Source organism: Mustela lutreola, chromosome 7 (genome assembly GCF_030435805.1).
Source record: "Mustela lutreola isolate mMusLut2 chromosome 7, mMusLut2.pri, whole genome shotgun sequence".
In the NCBI taxonomy this organism is placed as follows: domain Eukaryota; kingdom Metazoa; phylum Chordata; class Mammalia; order Carnivora; family Mustelidae; genus Mustela; species Mustela lutreola.
Window position 1 is genome coordinate 43,004,468 of NC_081296.1, and position 20,404 is coordinate 43,024,871.

Here is a 20,404-nt window from a genome sequence, read left to right on the forward strand (position 1 = left end):
GTTAACATTCTTTAGGTATTAACCAGTTCTTCCCAATTCATTATCATTATTTCTATTTTTATACTTTGTGGCTCCTGAAGTATTTCTTCCTCAGCAAAGCAAAGTACAGGCAAAACTTCTTTAAGGACCTTGCCATACATACCAGCTTATGCTCAATCCTTCCTGAGATTTCTTGACGTATAAATGCACCAGCCAAACCAGGAAATGCAGGTTGATCTATCACCACTAAACAAGTAGACATAAGCAAAATCTGGTAGGCAACCTAAAGCAAACATTGTTCCTCACCAAGTCTCCAAACAATGCAGATCTGACTAATACGGTCAAAAAATGCTTCCTTTCTTAATGTAGTTCACTGCTGGTAATTTATTCTTTTTATCTTTCAAGTTACTGGTTATTTAAAAAATAAACTTCAGTAAAGCTAGTACATGGCTACACACTTACCGTTTATCTTCCATGCACCAGGGACCTAGTATGTGCCTGCGATAAGATAACCATCCCTCTACCCTTGGAGATCATGATAGTAGTGGGCTGCCTGGGTTAGCTGCAGGATGGAGATATGTATTAGTCAAGATTTTTTATCACAAACGTTGAAAAAGGAATCTACTGGCAAGCATAGGGCCGCCACAGAATGAGGCATTACAGAATGATATCCAGTAACTGGTACCATAGGGAAGGTTGTATGGTAGAAATACCGTCTTCGGTCCCCACATGACACCTTCAATTAAGATATAAAACCCGGGGAATATTTTGGAGCAGAATAGCTCAAACCCGAGGCTCAAGTAGTAGCACCAGAATGTACAGATTTTTACATTCAGAACATAAGAATACATTCTTAAGCAAAAGGTCACTTCCTTAAAAAGAAATTCATCAATAGACACAACTGATTCAAATCAACATGAGGCTAATGATATTGAATATAAAGACATGCAGGGCAAAATCTGAGTTGCCTTTTCAATTTTGTTACATATCAATAAAGGAATACGGATTTTTGGAAAATTCTTCCTATAGACTTTGAAATTGTGTTTTTTGATACCAATTTTCCCCTTATCAACACTTTTAATACAGCAAGCTACAGTCTTAATTTTTACAAGGTAGTCTTCATTCAATATTAGAATTTACATTATAAATATTTGTGAAGTCTGATGTCTTTTTTCAATCTCCATTTAAAATGTAAGCTAAGGGACAAGTAAGTCCCTTTATATAAATTAGCCCTTAAAATAGTGGGTGACAATTCACTGTTCACACTACTAGCTGACAACGAAGAAATGTATTGCCTTTCCCAACCTTCGTAACAGAGAATGGGGAGTAAGATGCTCTTAATAAGTGAATTTTCTAAGTGACATTAAAAGCTAAAACTAATGTTTTAAACTCTATGCAGCCCTGTCTGCACTGTAATTAGTCCACAAATTCAATTTAGCTATATTTACCCCCAAACACTAATATCCTCCACCTTTGTCCTGAGGCAAAGCCCACTGCTATGAGTTTTGTGTGGTCACATAGCCAATCCTAAGAGCTAACATTTTAACACTTGCCACTATGGTAGTGACTTTGATAAAACTATTTTACAATATTACCTAATTGGGTCCTCATATAAAAATCCTCAGGTTAGTCATATTATCATTTCCATTTTTCCAATCAAGAAATTAAGGCACAGTCAAGTTGAGCATCACTCAAGTAACTTATAGTCCTCTCTCACAGCCATCAGTGGGACTTGTAAAGACTGGATCTGAGACTCTGGATAAATTCTTTTTAGACACTGGCACTTGGATGAATACAAATTGCTACCTCCTCCATCTTCTATGTGATAAAGAGGCAAGTTACCTAAAACTGTTGGCATCTATAAAAATAGAGTGCTACTTCACAAGGTGTTAGGAAATAGGTCAGTCCTTACGGAACTTCTTTCTACCAGATAAACATCTTTCAAAGTTTTTTTTTTAAGGTTTCCTATTTTTAAGAAATGAGATTTAATAAGTTTCCTTTAAGTATACTATACACCCAACGTGGGGCTGAACTCAAGACCCTGACATCATGAGTTGCATGCTCTAGAACCAGCCAAGTGCCCCTTAATGTTTCTTTTTGCTACCCTACAGGGTTTTGTAAGGCAAGTGTGTAAGGAAATTCTTTCCAATGACTGCCAGTGTTTTATTACCCTAAAGCAATTAGAGAACATTAAAGTTCTGTGTATCAAGTGCCTGGAAAATTTTATGCTTTTCTATTACACTAACTGTCCAGCAGAGGTCTCAATCAGACAAATAGAAACAACAGTACTGTACCAGGCCCCTTCTTAGGCAACATTTTTAAGGGACAACTCAGGGAGTACCTGGGGGGCTCAGTGGGTTAAAGCCTCTGCCTTTGGCTCAGGTCATGATCCCAGGGTCCTGGGATCTCGAGCCCCGCAACAGGCTCTCTGCTCTGCGGAGAGCCTGCTTCCTCCTCTCTCTTCCTGCCTGCCTCTCTGCCTACTTGTGATCTGTCAAATAAATAAATAAAATCTTTAAAAAAAAAAAAAAAGGTGGGGGGACAACTCAGTGATCCAACCAAGTTTAGAGAGTTGCAGGGGGTAACACTGTGGCATCTGCATCCATAGTTTATAATGATACCTGGGGTCTCAAAATACTATGAATTCCTGACAGTTAATAGAACAGTCTGGATGTTAAACTTGAGATGCCATGTCAGTTCTTCCTTTTAGCTCAATTTCCCATATTGATGGACTTAAGGCAACATTTTGCTAACAAGGTAGGAAATCTAACAGGAGGTAATCTTAAATATGTCTATAGTAAAGCAAACATACATCTATGGAGTGAGAACTTCAAATAATTTAACAAGTCTTTGATTTCTTACATTATTTCCCCTATAGAACCCTATGATTATAATTTATTCTAAGTTCTTTCCTCAAAAAACAATACAACTGAGTTACTATCTTTAAAGTTGCAAATAATGTAGAAATATAAAAACATTACATATCCAGAATATATTTTTAATTAAAAATGTATCTATTTCAGTAGTATGTAGGAGTGAGGGAATTATTTTCTTCCCACTAATACTTTCTTTTTTACGTTTTTCTAAACGAAAAACTTGCAGTTATGTTGGAAAAAAAGGATCTTATGTGCAAATAATTTGTGATGCTAAAACCCTAAATTCTATTTTCCAAGAGCAATTAGGAGCTTTATAAAAGAAAGCCACATGATATATCTTAAAAGACACTGCAATTCCTCTGCTTTTAAATCATTGCTATGCTGGAAAAATAGATTTGGTTCTATCAGTAAGCTCAGAATTAAGTATTCTCCAAAGTGGAAAGTATACGGTGTCACTTCAGGAGCACACTATTCAGCTATCACCCCCAGCATTAAGAGCTGTCTATCAAAACAGTTAAAGCAGGTCAACACAGTCCAACATAATAAAGTTTCAATATGTGAGGCCAATATGCTCTTCTAAGATGCTAAGAAACCAAAACAAATACTGAAATCAAAAGATTACTTACAGCTAATTATCATACAGGTTTAGTTCTTTGTTGTAAGCCCCCTTTCCATAATATTAATAAAGGGAATACTTTACTGCAAAGAAAATTTATTTTACATATTGCTAACCATGAATTCTGTTGTTCATTCACATAAATCTGCCTAGTACCACTATCCAAACAGCAGGACCATTTTATGTCCACATTTGTATTTACAAGGAGAATTTGCATGACTTACATAAATATAACTCTCAGTAGGTTTAACATGGAGATGCAATCTAACAGCCATAATGATAGCAATGTAGGAGAGGTGTATTTTTAATTACCTCTCATTTGAGTGACCTTATTTAAAATATAAATTGGTAACTTAGAAGTTCCTGGTCTCCTAAAGAGATTTTCAAAAACACTTAAAGAAACAGTGAGATTTTTAAGAAACATCCTCCATGTCCACATCCTGTTGTAATTTCTGCACCATTTTTTCTTCCAGCTGCTTTCCTTTGCCTGTAAAAAAAAAAAAAAAAAAAAACCAATTCAATGTGACCTTTCCAAACTTATACCAATACTTAATAAAGGATCTTAGATGTTAAGAAATTTAAGAATAGTAACTAAACTTACACAGGTCTTACAATCTGCCATGCATAAAGTAAGTATTTCATACACCCTCCTAACAACCTGCATTTTAAATGAGGGAACAGAAACCCAGAGACAGATGAAATTGTACCAAATCACTAAGTAAGCCCATTAAGTCAAAGAGCTAGGATTGGAATCCTGGCCCTCTGGATCCAAAGTCCCTGCTTTTAACACTACTTATGTACCCTCAGAGTGTTACCTAAAAAGTTAAATAACAGTTCATTCCTGTTGTTTGGGGGTCAATTCATATTGCTTATACATGAAATAATGCTCCAGGATTTTGTCTATTTTGTTTTAATAAAATTTGGTACAAAAATTAATCTATTTAACCTATTCAACATGCAGTTTCAGAATTTGACCTTTACTAAAAAGTTTAGGCAGGGAATCATTCAGGAATCAACTCTTCAACTAAATCTCACCAAAATTTCCTCCCTTCAGGTAATCTGCATAAGTAAATTATGTAACAGATGGTATCTGGTGCCTGCTGAGTAAAAACTGGTTTTCCAGCACCTCACAAAAGAAACTATGCACACAAACGATGGCCCAGGTGGATGACCACAGGCAAGTTACATAAACACACAAAAAAGGTTTTAACACAAAACAGCAGTTCTGAAATTTGAGTATCAAAATCAGTGTCAGAACCCAGAGAGCTACAAAGGAACAGAAGCTCAGACTCGAAAGGCCTGGGCCTCCATATTTATAAATTTCCCCAATTAATTCCCATTCCAACCAAAGTTAGAAAACCACTCCTATAAAACAGTATTCTTAATAAAAACAAATAGAAGCAAAGTCTATGAAATTGTTACTTGAATCTTTGGACTAGCTTATGAATTATGATTCTATGAAGAAAAAAAACCATATGCAATAAAATTGGAACTGGGAAATACAATGTATAAATCATATTTTTAAAAACCAAGTTGTATCATAAATCAGGTATTTACATAAAAAAAATAAAAAGCTGATACTCATTTACATACACTACAACAATGTAGATTTTTCATCTCTCTACTGAAAGAGAACTCCTGTGTAATATAGTACTTACCTGCAAGAGGGGCCCGGATAAGATGAATGTTTTGCTTGACTTCTTTGATGTCCTGAACTTTCTGTAATTCTTTATTTTTCTTTAATCTAGGATAAAACATATCAAAGCCAAAATTTCAGTTACATTAACTTCTATAAATGATATTATTAATTTATAAAAATAAATTTTATTAGCCACACAGATAAGCAATGAGAACTCAAAATTATTTTCTAGTTTCTAATAAGCATATCAAATCAGGATTTCTACACTACCAACTTGTTCAATGATTACATCCCTAGTACTGAGTTGGGGATAAAGTGGAGATTAATATATATATATTGCTGAGTGAATGAAGAAATGTGATTGAAAGAAAGAATTAAATCTCAGACATCAATGTCTATTATACAAATAAAATGCCTAGATCTTTTCTCCTCAAACTGAGAATACACTGTTACCTCATTTTTTTTAAGTCAGTAATTAAAAGAACACAAAACACATAAAACATTCATTTTAGACAAGCTAACAGTCTTTCTCAAACATTTAGGCTCCCTTTTTGTAACAATTCATTTTTTTAAAGCCAGAAATCTGTTTGCACATGGTTTTCTATGACAGATTTAAATAGTGATGAGATAAAAAATAAGTAAATCTACTTTAAAAGAAAGACCAATTCTAGGCTGGGGCCAGGAAAGTGTAAGATGAGGGCACATCTTGTTAGCCATAAAGAAAGCACCCAAAAAAGATGAGGAATTGTCAAGATGACATGGAAGCCTGCCTGAAGGAATTCCCACTGGCCAATCTGGAGCACTTGGAACATCAAAATAAATAATGACAAATAATTATAAACCACTGAATACCATAAGAATCAATAAATACACACAGATCTATGAATAAACAATAAAGGAGTACATTTTGAACTTGTAAAAGAGAGAAGTTCTTTTACATGGGAAAGCCAACTAATAAGTGTAGAAGAAATTACTGAATTGGAAAAATCACCATTTAGCAACAATCACTATAATAACAGATTCAGACAAGGTTCTACTGGATGCTAACACCAGTAGGCACCAGTTTGAGAAATAAGGGACTCTTTGCAGAGTGTCAAAGTATTCCCCTAAGATATGTACTGATTAAAAAGGAGGGGAAAACTTTCCCTTGGAGAAAACTGGCAGATAACCCTTAAAAACTGGCAGATCAGTCACTTGGGATAACATGTGCCTCCTAATATGTAGGTCTTTCTTAGGTATCATTCCTATGATATTCTGGCCAAAAGTACCTAACCTGAATCTAATCTTGAAGCAAACATTAGACAACCACAAACAGAGGAAAAGTCTATTACAATAACTGACCTGTATTCTTCAAAAATATCAATGTCATTTAAGACAAAGATGAGAAAGTGTCCAGGTAAAAGGAGCTTGAGGAGATATTACCATTAAATGCAATGAAAGATCCAGGATTGTCTGCTGCTATAAAGAACATGACTAGAACTGCTCAAATCTAAATAATGTCTGTAGGTTATATAACAGTATTGCTGAATATTAATTTCCTGATCTTGGTAACTATACTACAGTTATAGAAGAACATGTTCTTATGTTAAGAATATATACATTGAAATATCCTCAGGAAAAGGGCATCATGTTTTCAACTTACTATAGAGACAAGGTACAGTAAAGAATATACAAAAGTTCTTTACAGTATTCTTAATTTTCTGAGGTTACATGAAAACAAAAAGTGGAAAAAAAAATCTCTGGATTTCTAGTAGTAATTATTTTTCCAAGAGTTACCTGATATATATATTCATACCTGTTCATTATAAATTTAGCTTGGCGCTTCTGTTTGATCTCTTCAACTCTCTTCATTGCATCAACTACAAAAAAAATTTGTTAAGAGTTAGCAAATTTTTGCATATCCAAGCAAAAGCTTTAATGATCACTCCCCTTTATTCCCATTTAGAAATGTATTAAATAAAAAACTCATTGTAAAAACAATCCCTACTAAAATAGCTAAAGAAGGTAAATACTCTTGGCTGAAATAACTGTTAACTATCTTTCACAAATAAATCTCTATTTTTATTTTATAAAAGCCTTTACTGCTACTAAGTTTTCCTTTGACTTTAAACCAGCCCAATGCTTCTCACACTTTACAGAGAATGGATTAATGGCAACTAATCCCTTCTTAGTTTGTCCTCTCCATTAATAAAAGTACCATTCTGGGCATAAATACTATTTCTCTAAGTGCCTGGGAAATGATCTGCACAGGACGAACATTGACAGAATAAACCAATCATTTTAGCATGTTCCCAACCACTAAAATCCAACTGTTCTGGGAATTGTGTAGTGGAGCTGAATCCAAATATGCTCTAGAATCTATACCAGCACTAAGAGAACCCACACATATAATTTTAAGTTTTCTGGCAGCCACATCAGAAAATAAAAAAGGAACAGGTCAAAATCTAATAAAAGATTTTGTTTAACCAACATATCCAAAATACTGTCATTTCAACATAGTATAATTACTGAGGTTATTTTATGCTTGTTTTCATCTGATGTCTTCAAAAGCTCTGTATTTTACATTTACAGCAAATCTGGATTTAGACTAACCACATTTTAAGTGCTCAGCAGCCCCTGTGGCTGCCATATTGGGCAAAACACTCCCAATCTAATTTCTTGAAGTCTATGGATCTGAAGAAGAGGCAGGATATTCACATAATCTTAAAATATCTCCCCCAAATATACTTATTAATTACAAAGGATAAAATACTAACTTTACAGTGAAGAAATGTACCAGAGGCCACCTTAACCAAGGATCAAAGTTAACATGGACAGAAATAGGACCCCAATGGATAACATATGCCTCCATATGGCAGGAGATAATGATAAGAACTCAGCATCACATCTATGGTATTCTTACCAAATGTACACTACCCAAATCTAACCTTGAGGCAGTATCAAACAAATGCCAATTAAGGGATTTTTTTTTTTTTAAGATTTTATTATTTATTTATCGGGGGGGGGGGGGGAGCGGGGGGAATGAGCACAGGCAGACAGAGGCAGAGGGAGAAGCAGGCTCCCTGCCGAGCAAGGAGCCCAATGTGGGACTCCATCCCAGGACGCTGGGATCATCACCTGAGCTGAAGGCAGCTGCTTAACCAACTGAGCCACCCAGGCGTCCCCAATTAAGGGATTTTTATACCAAATGCGTCACTCCTACTCTTCAAAACTATGAATGTCATGAGATATCAAAACTCACAAAATATTAAAAATTGGAAGAGAAAAATAACACATGTACTATTCTTACACAGATCTGAGAGTAAATGATAATACTATATCAATGCTAATTTATTGATTTTAATGACTATGGTTCTATATGAGAATGTTCTATTTTTTAGGAAATATTATATTTTTATAGTTCTATTAAACCACTCAGGGATAAAAACATTATGTATTGTCAGGTGCCCATTATGTATATAATTTAAGTTCAGAAAATTACAGAAGGAAAGGGAGAGAGAGAATAGATAAATTTAGTAAAAATGTTATTTGAGGAATCTGGACAAAGGAATTCTTCATCTTTTCTGTTGTCTAAAATTAACTCAAAATAAAAACATTTAAGTGTAGGATGCCTGAGTAGCTAAGTCAGTTAAGCATCTGCCTTTGGCTCATGTCATGATCTCAGGGTTCTGAGATCAAGCCCCACAGCAGGCTCCCTCCTCAATAGGGAACCTGCTTCTCCCTCTCCCTCTGTCCCTCCTCGCCCCCCACTTGTACTCACTTGCTAATAAATAAAATCTTTAAACAAACAAAAACAAATACACATTTAATTGTAATATACTTTAAAGTGTATTACTTAATACACATTTAAGTATAATCCAGGGTCCAGCAACATTGGCATTATCTGAGAGCTTGTTAGAAATGCAGAATCTTGGGCTCCACCCAGACATGCTATATCACAGTCTGCATTTTAACAAAATGCCCAGATGGCCCCATGGGGGCACTGGTATTAAGAGGATGCTTCTATGAATAGTCTAAGACAAAGTCAACTCTACATCTGCACATGCCAGATATACAACTAAATATACAACTAAATATGCCAGATATACAATTCTTTCTTTCTTTGCCTTTCAACAGAAATTGATTAAGGCTAAGTTCTAGTAATCAAAAGTATTTCTATACCTTACAGTTACTCAGAAGCAAAATAAAAACACAGAAGTGGCAGGTAAATACTTTCCAAACAGTAAGACACTACATTTCCAAATATTCCATAAAACTGAAAAATTTTAAATGTAAGAAGCACCTGATACTAAAAACTTGATCTGAAATACAGAGACATAAAGGATAAAATACAAACTATTCCTACTAGTATTCTTGTTTTGGAAGTTCTCCTACTATTGACATCAGCATCTTAACAAAGGCTGCTCAGTCCCTACCTTGACACAATTTAAAAATGTAAATAATGAATATAAAATTATTGCCAACAGATTAGCTTACAGACCTATGATACTGAAATAGGGGTTGTGGGAAATCAAATCTGAGGAGGCTATCTTGAAATAGTAACAAAAAAGAAAAGGCCAAAATAAAATTCAATGGGATATAGAAATGCTTTAGGACCTTCTAAAAATGTCCTTGACAAGTTTTGCCTTTTAGAAACACTGTAAGAATTCATATCAAAAATGTGTGGTGACAGATGTTAATTAGATTTACTGTGATCATTTCACAATATATGCAAACATCAAATCATTACATTGTATACCTGAAATGAATGTTATATGTCAATTATATCTCAATTAAAATAAAAGAATCCTATTAATCTCTTCTGAAATCCTTGAGTTTGAATCCATTATTTTTTTAGCAAATAAACCTAGTAAAATCCACTGCTCTTCAGAAATTAACTCTTCCTCTAATTACAAAACAGAAGGAATGACTTTATTTAAAAAAACAAAATGCCAAGAAGCAAAAATACTTAAGGCCATGTGGAAAAGGCAATTCCAAAACTGGACTCTGAAATCTCCACATGGTCCAGAAAGATAATAATCTTTTAGAGGGTGGCAAGTACTACCACAAAGCCCCTAATTTTTCAATTCCTCCCCCAAAGTGCTGTGACTGGGCAACTGCCTATGAACCATTCAAATCTGATAAAGTCGGGGCACCTGGGTGGCTCAGTTGGTTAACTGTATGCCTCCAGTTCAAGTCATGATCCCAGGGCTCTAAGATCAAGCCCTGCACTGGGGATGGGGTGTGGGGGGGGGGGTGGAAATCCCTGCTCAGCAGGGAGCCTGCTTCACCCTCTCCCACCTCCCCTCCAACACTGTGCTCTCTGGCTCTATCTCTCCATCAAATAAATAAATTAAATCTTATTAAAAAAAAAACTGGCAAAGACCACAGGACTCTGAGCCCTGGGAACCTCTAATTAACAAAACCAACTATATCACCGCTACACCCAAGACTAGAAATGGCTAAAGATTGCATAAGACAGCTGTAGGGAAAAGAAAAGTCAAAGCCAAGGGCCTCAAACATACACATAGGGGCATCTACAAGCTAGCTTAAGGAATTTGGTTTTACAACATATGGGATTTTTTTTTTTTCATTAGTCTCTGCTTCGTTTGGAAAAATGAAAAAGACTAGTTACCCTTGCTTTTAACTTCAGTAGTCTATAGCTTGATTTATACCTAAGTCATGCACTTAGAAGTCCTCTTAGGAAATATAATTACCACCTTAGTACTGTACTTTTCAATTTTACAGAAGCATTACATTTTATAAGGTATACAGAATATAATGTTTATAACCCTAAACCAAATTATTTAAACATGTAAAGTATCTTAGGTTTTGTGTATATTTTACCTATGCCACACCCCAAAAAAAGTATTCTCCACCTCTAGTCTCAGATTTTTTTTTTTTTTAAGATTTTATTTATTTATTTGACGACAGAGATCACAAGTAGATAGAGAGGCAGGCAGAGAGAGAGGAGGAAACAGGCTCCCTGCTGAGCAGAGAGCCCTATGCAGGGCTCGATCCTAGGACCCTGGGATCATGACCTGAGCTGAAGGCAGAGGCTTTAACCCACTGAGCCACCTAGGCGCCCCTCTATTCTCAGATTTTTAAATCTTTTTATATCTTTGTATAGAGACTCCAAATAATATAAAATCTAACAATTACATTTTTAAAAATATTTTGTTTATTTATTTTAGAGAGGAGTGAGCAGGGGGAGGAGCAGAGGGAGAGAACCTCCAGCAGACTGCACACTAAATGCAGAGCCCAACACAGGGCTCCAAACTACGACCCTGAGATCATGACCCGAGTTGAAACCAAGAGTCAGACGCTTAAATGACTGAATCACCCAGGAGCCCTTACATTATCTTTATAATGGACACATCAGCCAATTCTGAAAAGGATTTGGGGCAGCTTATCATAAAAGATGCAAGTACAACAGAACCATTAAAATGAGGAAAAGAATAAAAGCCAACCAATGAAAAGAAAATTAATATTTAAATATTAAACATTAAATTCAAAGTACTATCCCAAAACAGTCTCTCCTCAAAATTCCTGGTAATTTTTTGTGACTTACTAGTTTTATTCCATAACTCTCGCTGGTATTTGACAGGTTCATTTCTACGTTTTTCAAATTCAAATGAATTATCCTGTAAGAAAAGGAAAAATATGGTTCTAAGAGAGATACAAAAGGAAGCATTTCTTAAAAACTTCTCTTCGTCACAAGAGTTGTGTTTCAAATCATAGACACATATTAAGATTTCCCAGGGTGACCCTAGCAAATGCCAAGTTTTCATACTACTTCTCCTTTACACACCAGATGTACAAGACAGCACTACTGAAAACATCAATCAATATACAAGTGATTTTTTTTTTTAAAGATTTATTTATTTGACAGAGAGAAATCACAAGTAGACAGAGAGGCAGCCAGAGAGAGAGAGAGGGGGAAGCAGGCTCCCCGCTGAGCAGAGAGCCCGATGCGGGACTCGATCCCAAGACCCTGAGATCATGACCTGAGCCGAAGGCAGCGGCTTAATCCACTGAGCCACCCAGGCGCCCCTATACAAGTGATTTTTAAGAAGACAAGAGAAGGAGGGTACCAGCCCCATCCTTCAGAGGGTCATATAACAATCATGAAGATTTCAAACAAACTGAAGAGACTTCCCTAATTTCCCATTCCAAGATAAGACAGACTCAGGCAGAAAACTTTCTGTTAGGTTGAACCATATGTGTAAAACTACACATCTTCAAATAAATGTGGTGCTGCTCTGCATGACAAAATTTTCTCCCAGAAATTTTTCAGGCCCTCTCTAAATGTAGTTTGTATTTTGACAGCTAATAAGCCCTACTTACCTCAAAACATGTGAAACTATTTTAGAGAAACACTACAAATTTCTTAGAAAAACTGCAGGTCTATTTCTTAGTTTTCAAATCTATCTGAGATAGGCAAATGGAACAGCACTAATTCTGTATTTACCTATTTCATTTACATATACACGACCTGTTCAATCACAATAGCCTCAGCAAGGACAAGGCAACTAACTGGTCACCAGCAAATGACTGTGACTGGCATCCTTTCTTCTCTCATGAAGTTGTCACTTGCATTTGAAGTGCTGTTTATTCTCATCCATACCGGAAATTATTTTTGTGACAATAATTGTGAATTGGCTTTGCACCTTGTCAAAAAATATTCTTCCCATTCACTGAAAATGAAGCCAGGAAGGGTCTTCATAGCAACTGCATAGAGACTGCCCTTAGGAACCCTCACACACTGTTGGTGAGAATGCAAGTTGGTGCAGCCACTTTAGAAAACAGCATGGAGATTCTTCAAAAAGTTAAAAATAGAGCTACCCTATGATCCAGCAATTGTATTACTGGGTATTTACCCCAAAGATACAGATGTAGTGAAAAGAAGGGCCACATGCACCCAATGTTCACAGAATGTCCATAATCGCCAAACTGTGGAAGGAGTCGAGATGCCCTTCCACAGACAAATGGATAAAGAAGATGTGGTCCATATATACAATAGAATATTACTCAATCAATAGGACAAATACCCACCATTTGCATCAACATGGATGGAACAGGAGGAGATTATGCTAAGTGAGTAAGTTAAGCAGAAAAAGACAACTACACGGTTTCACTTTTATTTGGAACATAAGGAATAGTATGGAAGACATTAGGAGAAGGAAGGGAAAAATGAAGGGGGGTGGAAATCAGAGGGAGAGACAAACCATAAGACTATAGACTGCGGGAAACAAACTGAGGGTTTCAGAGGAGAGGTGGGGAGGGGAGTGGGTGAGCCCGCTAATGGGTATTAAGGAGGGCACAGACTCCATGGAGCACTGGGTGCTATACATAAACAATGAATCATGGAGCACTATATCAAAAACTAGTGATGTACTTACGGTGACTAATATAACATAATAAAAAAAGAAATAAAGAAAGAGAAACTGCCCTTAAAGGAGTAGATAGGTGGGAAAGAGGAAGTCATGGAGGGCAGAACAGTTTAAAGATCTTCCTCCTTCAAAGGCAGCTTGCACAGCAGCTTTCACCTCCTCCTTTCATAGGGGTCAAATGTGGACAAGCTTCACCAGGTCCTTGAACCAAGCCCGTAACAACCTAATGATGGACGCTCATGCGTGAAATTCCCTCACCCATGACTTCCCATTATTTCTCCTTCAACACACACTTCCCTGCTCTCAAAGTCCTGTAAGGAAATCCAGAAACTAACAAATGACTCTACAACAAATCTCATCAGAGCCCTCAATGGTATTAAGGAAATCCTTTAATCTGTTAGCTTCCTCTTAAAATCCTCGAGTAGTAATTTCCAATTTCACCCCAATCCATTTAAATTAATTTCCCTTTTGTGTGCAGGAACTAAAAAATGGTTTTTTGAGAATAAGGAAAAATCACTTCCATAAACTGAATTAGGAATTTTTTCCTTTACACAATTCTGCAGATTTATGGTTTTTAGGATGTTACAACATTATTACAATCGCCAAATACAAATAAATCACTCACCAATCTTGTCATACAAAATCTTGTTATAGGTAAATTACATTTAATACCTAATAATAACCTTCCCATACCAAAGTTGGTAATTATACTGATAGCTAACTATACTCACCACTGTAAGCTCTTTACCAGCTGCTTTACGGAATGCTTTAGTCCACCTGACCTTGCGAGGATTCCGCTTCTTTTTAAAGTTTTTATGACACTTGGATTTACAGAATCTGAACACCTACAAAAAAAGTTAAAATACTGGAGTCAACATTAAGAATGTTTCTATCCTAGGATGTTATGCATGCCATAAAAACATAGTGCAAAGTCTGAGAAATGACAATGGTTCTAACAATTCCTTCTACTTACACCACCATTTAAAAATAGGTGAGACATATAAGATTAACTGTAAAATGAACTATTTTTTTTTACTATTATTTGACTATCAAATATCATCACAACTAATGGCTCAAGAGCTCCAAGTATATGGTTAAAAATCACCAGTCATTTTTACAGATAACAATTAAAACCTTAAAATCATCATGAATAATAACAATGGTTTCAAGGAAAGTTCTTTATTTAAATCCCTTCCTAATTAATAATAATTCTCAAATTTCACTTGCTATATACCTCAATGGGGGTGAAAACTTCACCTATTCCAAAATCTTCTTTGGTTCTTTCCATCCTTTTTGTTAACAGCACAAAGTAATTTCAAAAAAGCAACTAACATTGGGTATAGATTTTTGTTCTAAAGTATTTACTCACAGGTCTACTAGGAAAGTTCTTCAATATTGTAATTCTCTACCTGTATGCCAGAAGATATGACCCTTTATCAGTGCTAACTTACGATTTAATGATGCTTCAATGTGCCCCTGAAATGGCGTACTGGGACTCACTGGAAGTCTAAAATACATTATTTTATTACTTTTTAATGTCTTAGAACACACTGCAATTTGTACATCTAGAGGAAATCTGAAAAGAAAAAGTACTACTTTGGAGTACTAGATCTTGACAAAAAATCTTAAGTTTAATTATCCTACCTAGAAGATGTGGCCCATAAAAAAAGTCAAAATGAGGTATAAACATTTCAAATTGTGTGTACAGATCACAAACCTGTGTGTATATATCACAAGCCAAAATACTTTCCATGTTATGTACACTTTGTTCTATGGGGGAATTCAAACAGGTCCCTATATACACTAGGACACAGTCTTCTTAGAACAGTATAATACTAGTTTAATCTGACCCAGGTCAGTACCTCCTAGAGAGGACAGAAGTCAAAACATGTCTATATTGTTGAATTAGTTTCAAGGAATGGAAATATATGCATACAAGTGGATCTCCTAGAATATCCCACTATGAATTCACTATCAGTAAATTTTTTTAAGTATTTTCAGTCCAAAAGACTATTAACTTTTTAAGTAAAAGCCTCCTACATTAAATACCTTCTAGATAACTCCTAGACAAGTCCCCAATTCTGAGATATACCGAATGAGATGCCTGAACTCCTGGGTCTGCTCAATTCCAGAGCCAAGGAGAGTTACAGAGAAGTCTACTTGAACTCTATAGCTAATAGATGTTAACTTAAAAAGAACAAGGAAGTATCTGAAGAGAATGGAATCACTGGAGATGTGAAGCAAATTCAATCCACAAATAAGGTTCTACTATGTACCTGATATTATCAGGTGCTAGAGATACAAGAATAATTAAAATATGATACTCTACCGTGAGAAGTTTAGGCTAGGATTATTAATAGTCTCGATTTACAAAGGAGACATTGAGATCAGGATAGGGCATACACAATACATACAATGATCATGTTTAAGTAACATGGAAATACAAAATAAGGGAGTGATTTAATCTATGGTGGGGTAAGTGATGGATGGATTGTGAGGCAAAACTTCATAGTCCTCTATCATCATCCTCAGTTTTCAACAAATGATCTAGTATTTCAGCTTCAAAGTTCTTCAACTCTTTCTTAAATTCCACTGATTGAACACTTATTAAGGACTCATTAAGAGCACATGTATTTTCTATGTTTGCAAAGTACATGAAAATAGGGGACATTAACACTAATTCTACCACTAAGAAGCTACCCAAGAAGCCTAAGAGGGGCAGTTTCTATGAGAAACTGTCTCAAAAGCTAAGAGAAAAAAGGCAGAAAAAAGAGTGGCTACAAAAATGACCAGTGCCTACTCTGGAACCAGAGTGGGATGGCAGAAAGAAAGCGAAGACCACTATACTCTGCACAGGCAGATCGATGACCTCCTAACTAAATGAAAGGCGCAAAGATGATTCACACGTCTAGCAAAACTGTCTAGACATAGGACAGTGGTATTAATTCAGGAAACAAAAAAGACCTGAGGTAATTAGGAATTCTTTCAATAGGCTCACTGCTGGTTACAGACAGAATCTCTGCATCGAGTGGAAAATTCAGACTAGAGCTAAAAAAAAATACAGATTTGAGAATCATTAACACAGAAAAAATTAAAGAAAGAAAGAAGAGAAATATCTTCCTTAGTGCTTCAGGACCTCTGCTTCTTATATCGCCAGCTAACTCTGTTTGGGATCCACAGGTCTTCCCTAGAGTAAGATGGCTCTCAGCCAATTCTAACCCGTCCCTACTAGCAATACACACTTCCTCATCAATATGAATTTCCACTGTGTCTGCCAGATCAACACCAACTCTAGATAGCTCCCATGATCTGTTGTTTTAATTCCTATATCCACCTGAGAAGCAGTGCTGGACAAAAATCATAAAATTATGATGACCAGATCATCTACAAAGCCTCCGTGCCCACTGTGAATTAAATGCCAACCTAGCAACTATTTAGTTCGTTTCTATAAACTTTTTATCATGCTCCTGACAACAGATATTCAAAAGTCTTCTGCAAGTTCTTTCAAGTTCCCAAACCTAGCTTTGATCCCACACTTTCTGCAGGAGCCCCTTGCTCCTAATTAGTGACGTTATCTTCCAGCTGTAAGAGATATACGGTGATGACATAGGATCTGTATTTCCTTAGCATATCAAAGTCACCTGTCTGGAATCCTAGATCCTCTTCTCCTCCCCACAAAGACACCAATTTAACAGACCTAGTGGAAATGAAGAATCTTTTTTTTTTTTTCCCCCACAAGTGCCCAGTGATTCAGAAGCAAATAGGAGAGGTCGAATTCTGAGAAACAATGTATTAAATAAGCATAGAATGAGATTCATTCTGCTATAAGACAAATTCGTGTATCATTCACAAAGTCTTTCACAACCAGGCCTCGTAATTACGTTTATATTTTATGTTTATATACGTACCTTTATACCGTTATATTTTATGTTTATGTACGTACCTTTTCGTATACAGACTTATACGGGTATTTATAGCCCTACCCCACGCCTCTATCACGATATACAATCCATCCACTCACTTCCCTAGAGACTGCTTCGCAGCGCCTCTACTCAACCGTTCACTTTACTTCCACTTAGAATGCTCTCCTCACTTTTTTACGCCAACATTCAAGACCCAGGATAAATGCCATCTCCTTTCTGAGCCTCTTCACATACGGCCCTCCCCAGGTCACCTGCGCCTTCGCAATACAGAACTACTACCAAGCTACAGGTAACAGTCCCATCAACTTCGACACGTCACGGACATTCTCAGGTTTTATTCGTCTCTGTGGACACAGGCCTTCGTAATGAGGCTTGACTGGACATACATTCAACAAAGTCGGCTGAATTCAAGAACTTCACTCACTCTCACTCTCAAGAGAGACCAAACAGCCCAAACACACCCCCGGACTCCCTTCGGCGCCGGCTCAAAGAACTGGGGAACCTCGCCGCCGCCAGCCTTGTCCAAAGCTGGGCTGCTGAAAGGGCTCGGTTCGGGACACCCACAAGGAGAAATGCCCTCAGGTCAAGGGCGAGGCCAGAGCTCCTTGTAAAATCACCCTCTTGGGAGGGCAGCGCAGATAACCCGAACCAAACGCTCCGGGAGCAGGAGGACCCGGCGCCGAGCCCGCCCCGCCTCACGCTCGCGGGAGCGTCGCACAGCGGGCGCTCGTCCCGGGCGTCTCACCTTGCAATCGTTGCGGACAAACATCATGCCGTGGCCGGGGTAAATAGGGCCCGAACAGAAATAACACTTCTCAATCCGCATGTTGAAACCGCGTGAGGGCCCACCGCCCAGACGCCGATCTTTAAGTGGAAGTGACGCAGCTGGGTCACAGGAAGTGATTCTCTTCAATACCCGACCCGGAAAAAGCGAGCGTCCGTCTTCCCTGAGGGCCCTGGGATGCTGTCCGAATGTGACGGCGCCACCCAGCGGCCGGGCAAGCAACAGCGCTGCCGTTTGGCGCAGGCGCAGAGCTGCAAAATTGGCCTCATGACCCTCGCTTTTCGGGAGTGGAACGTGCTGCTTTTCTTTCTGAGCTGGCTTCCACGGCGCCTAGTACCCAAAACGTCATACCCTATAACATCAGCATTTACTCATATCTTATATGGTTTGTGCTTTATCCCCGGCTGACTCCACCCACTGGGACGCCTCTAAGAACTCCTTTCTCCGCTGCCTGCCCTTTTACCCGCCCGTGATTGACGTCCCCAGCGCAGGGGGTCGCCAGCCGCACTGAGAACCTACTTCGGGCGTTAGGACCTACGCGTAGGGTTCCCTGAGGCTCAGAGAACATTACCAGCAGTTGTTGAAAGACTCGTAGTAATTTTTTTTTACCTTTTCTCCCCCTTTTAATTAATATACATGTGGTAAAAGACATTTTTGTAGGAAACTAAGTTTCGTTCCCTCGTCAGACCTCGAGATCTCATTCCCGGTGGCAATCGGTCCCTTTTATTACCTGTCAAAAATTTTTTGTGCGTAGACAAACATGTTTATGTCAGTCTGCCTGTGCCTCCCTCTTTTTTTTTTTATTTTTATTTATTTATTTATTTGACAAACAGAGACCACAAGTAGGCAGAGAGGCAGGCAGAGAGAGAGGAGAAGGCAGGCTCCCTGCTGAGCAGAGAGCCCAATGTGGGGCTGGATCCCAGGACCCTGAGATCTTGACCTGAGCTGAAGGTAGAGGCTGTAAGCCACTGAGCCACCCAGGTTCTTTTTAACACTAATGAGCATCCTATTAACCCTTTTCTGCATTTCACTGTGATCTGTCCCCTGTTATTGGAATATGGGCTCCAAGAGGATAGGGTTTTTGTCTTTATGTCCAGAGCTACAGCTCCAATATCTAGAATAGTTCCTGGCACATAAATATATATTTTATTATTAATGAATATTTAACATTTTTTAAGATGTATTTATTTGAGAGAGTGCGTGCACCTGTGAGCAGGTGAGGAGTCTGGGGAGTCCTCCAGCAGACACCTGCTGGGTGTGGAGCCCCTCACCAGGCTCAATCCCAACACCCTAAGATCAGGACCTGAGCCAAAATCAAGAGTGGGTGGCTTAACCGAATGAGCCACACAAGGGCCTCTAACATTCTTTTTCATAGTTTGTATGTATAAGCGATTGTATGAAGGTGTCTTTTTTTTAAAGATTTTATTTATCTATTTGACAGAGATCATATGCAGAGAGGCAGGCAGAGAGAGAGGAAGGGAAGCAGGCTCCCGCTGAGCAGAGAGCCCTATGCTAGGCTCAATCCCAAAACCCTGGGATCAGGACTTGAGCCAAAGGCAAAGGCTTTAACCGACTGAGCCACCCAGGCACCCCTGAAGGTGTCATTTTAATTGGCCGCCTATGGATGGACATTGTTTCCTATTTTTCTGGTATAACAAACATCCTTATATTCCTAGCAAGACAGTCTACCTTGTGTGAGCGGAGGTGTCGGCTCTTGGATTCCCCATGAAAGATTTACCTGAGGAACTGCACTCCAGTAAAGGTAGAAGGGAAATAAAAAGCAGAAAGCAGTTTATCAAGGACAATATACTCTCGAAGTAAGAGGGTGGGCTGGCCCAGAAGTGGCGGCTGCTCTAGGACTAGAGGGGTTCTTTCTTTTTATAGGAGCCGGGGTCTTCTTCCAAGAGGCACGGTCTCTAATGGAGGCTGCTTCCAATCATTTGGGGGACTCCTCCCACAGTTTGGCAGGAGGAGTTTTTGACCCTATAAGGTTTGAACCAAAACTATCAAGGCAGCTTTTGCCCACTGAGTGGGGCTAAAAGCGCAATGCAAACGTTATAATGAGTTTAGGGGTTACCCTGGGGCAGAGGTGGAAGAGAAGAGCCAATTTTGCACCTGTGGTTCTTGGTCTGTTAGCCCCAGGGACTTGGAAGCCACAAAGTCAGGAGGTTGCGCCCCCAGGCTTCTAACGTGTAACCTGTTCCAGCTCATTTCT

At 37.9% G+C, this 20,404-nt stretch overlaps 1 protein-coding gene across 1 annotated transcript; it reads right to left on the reverse strand.

Annotated features, from left to right (window-relative positions):
• Positions 1–783: 783 nt before the first annotated feature.
• RSL24D1 (ribosomal L24 domain containing 1) lies at positions 784–18,317 on the reverse strand. Its single transcript, XM_059180556.1, has 6 exons — positions 18,151–18,317; positions 14,214–14,327; positions 11,661–11,733; positions 6,906–6,969; positions 5,130–5,215; positions 784–3,958 (listed from the first exon to the last, which is right to left on the reverse strand). Exons 1-6 carry the CDS (start codon positions 18,229–18,231, stop codon positions 3,885–3,887), a joined length of 492 nt encoding a protein of 163 aa, XP_059036539.1. The 5' UTR covers positions 18,232–18,317; the 3' UTR covers positions 784–3,884.
• Positions 18,318–20,404: the final 2,087 nt, after the last annotated feature.

What these genes read in the sequence shown, in the direction of transcription:
- RSL24D1 (XM_059180556.1), bottom strand. Translation starts at nt 18,231, where the DNA reads ATGCGGATTGAGAAGTGTTATTTCTGTTCGGGCCCTATTTACCCCGGC. An exon ending in CTGGTAAAGAGCTTACAGTG is followed by an intron (nt 11,734 to 14,213) that starts GTGAGTATAGTT and finishes CTTTTCTTACAG; the next exon opens with GATAATTCATTTGAATTTGA. An exon ending in GCTAAATTTATAATGAACAG is followed by an intron (nt 5,216 to 6,905) that starts GTATGAATATAT and finishes GTTTTATCCTAG; the next exon opens with ATTAAAGAAAAATAAAGAAT.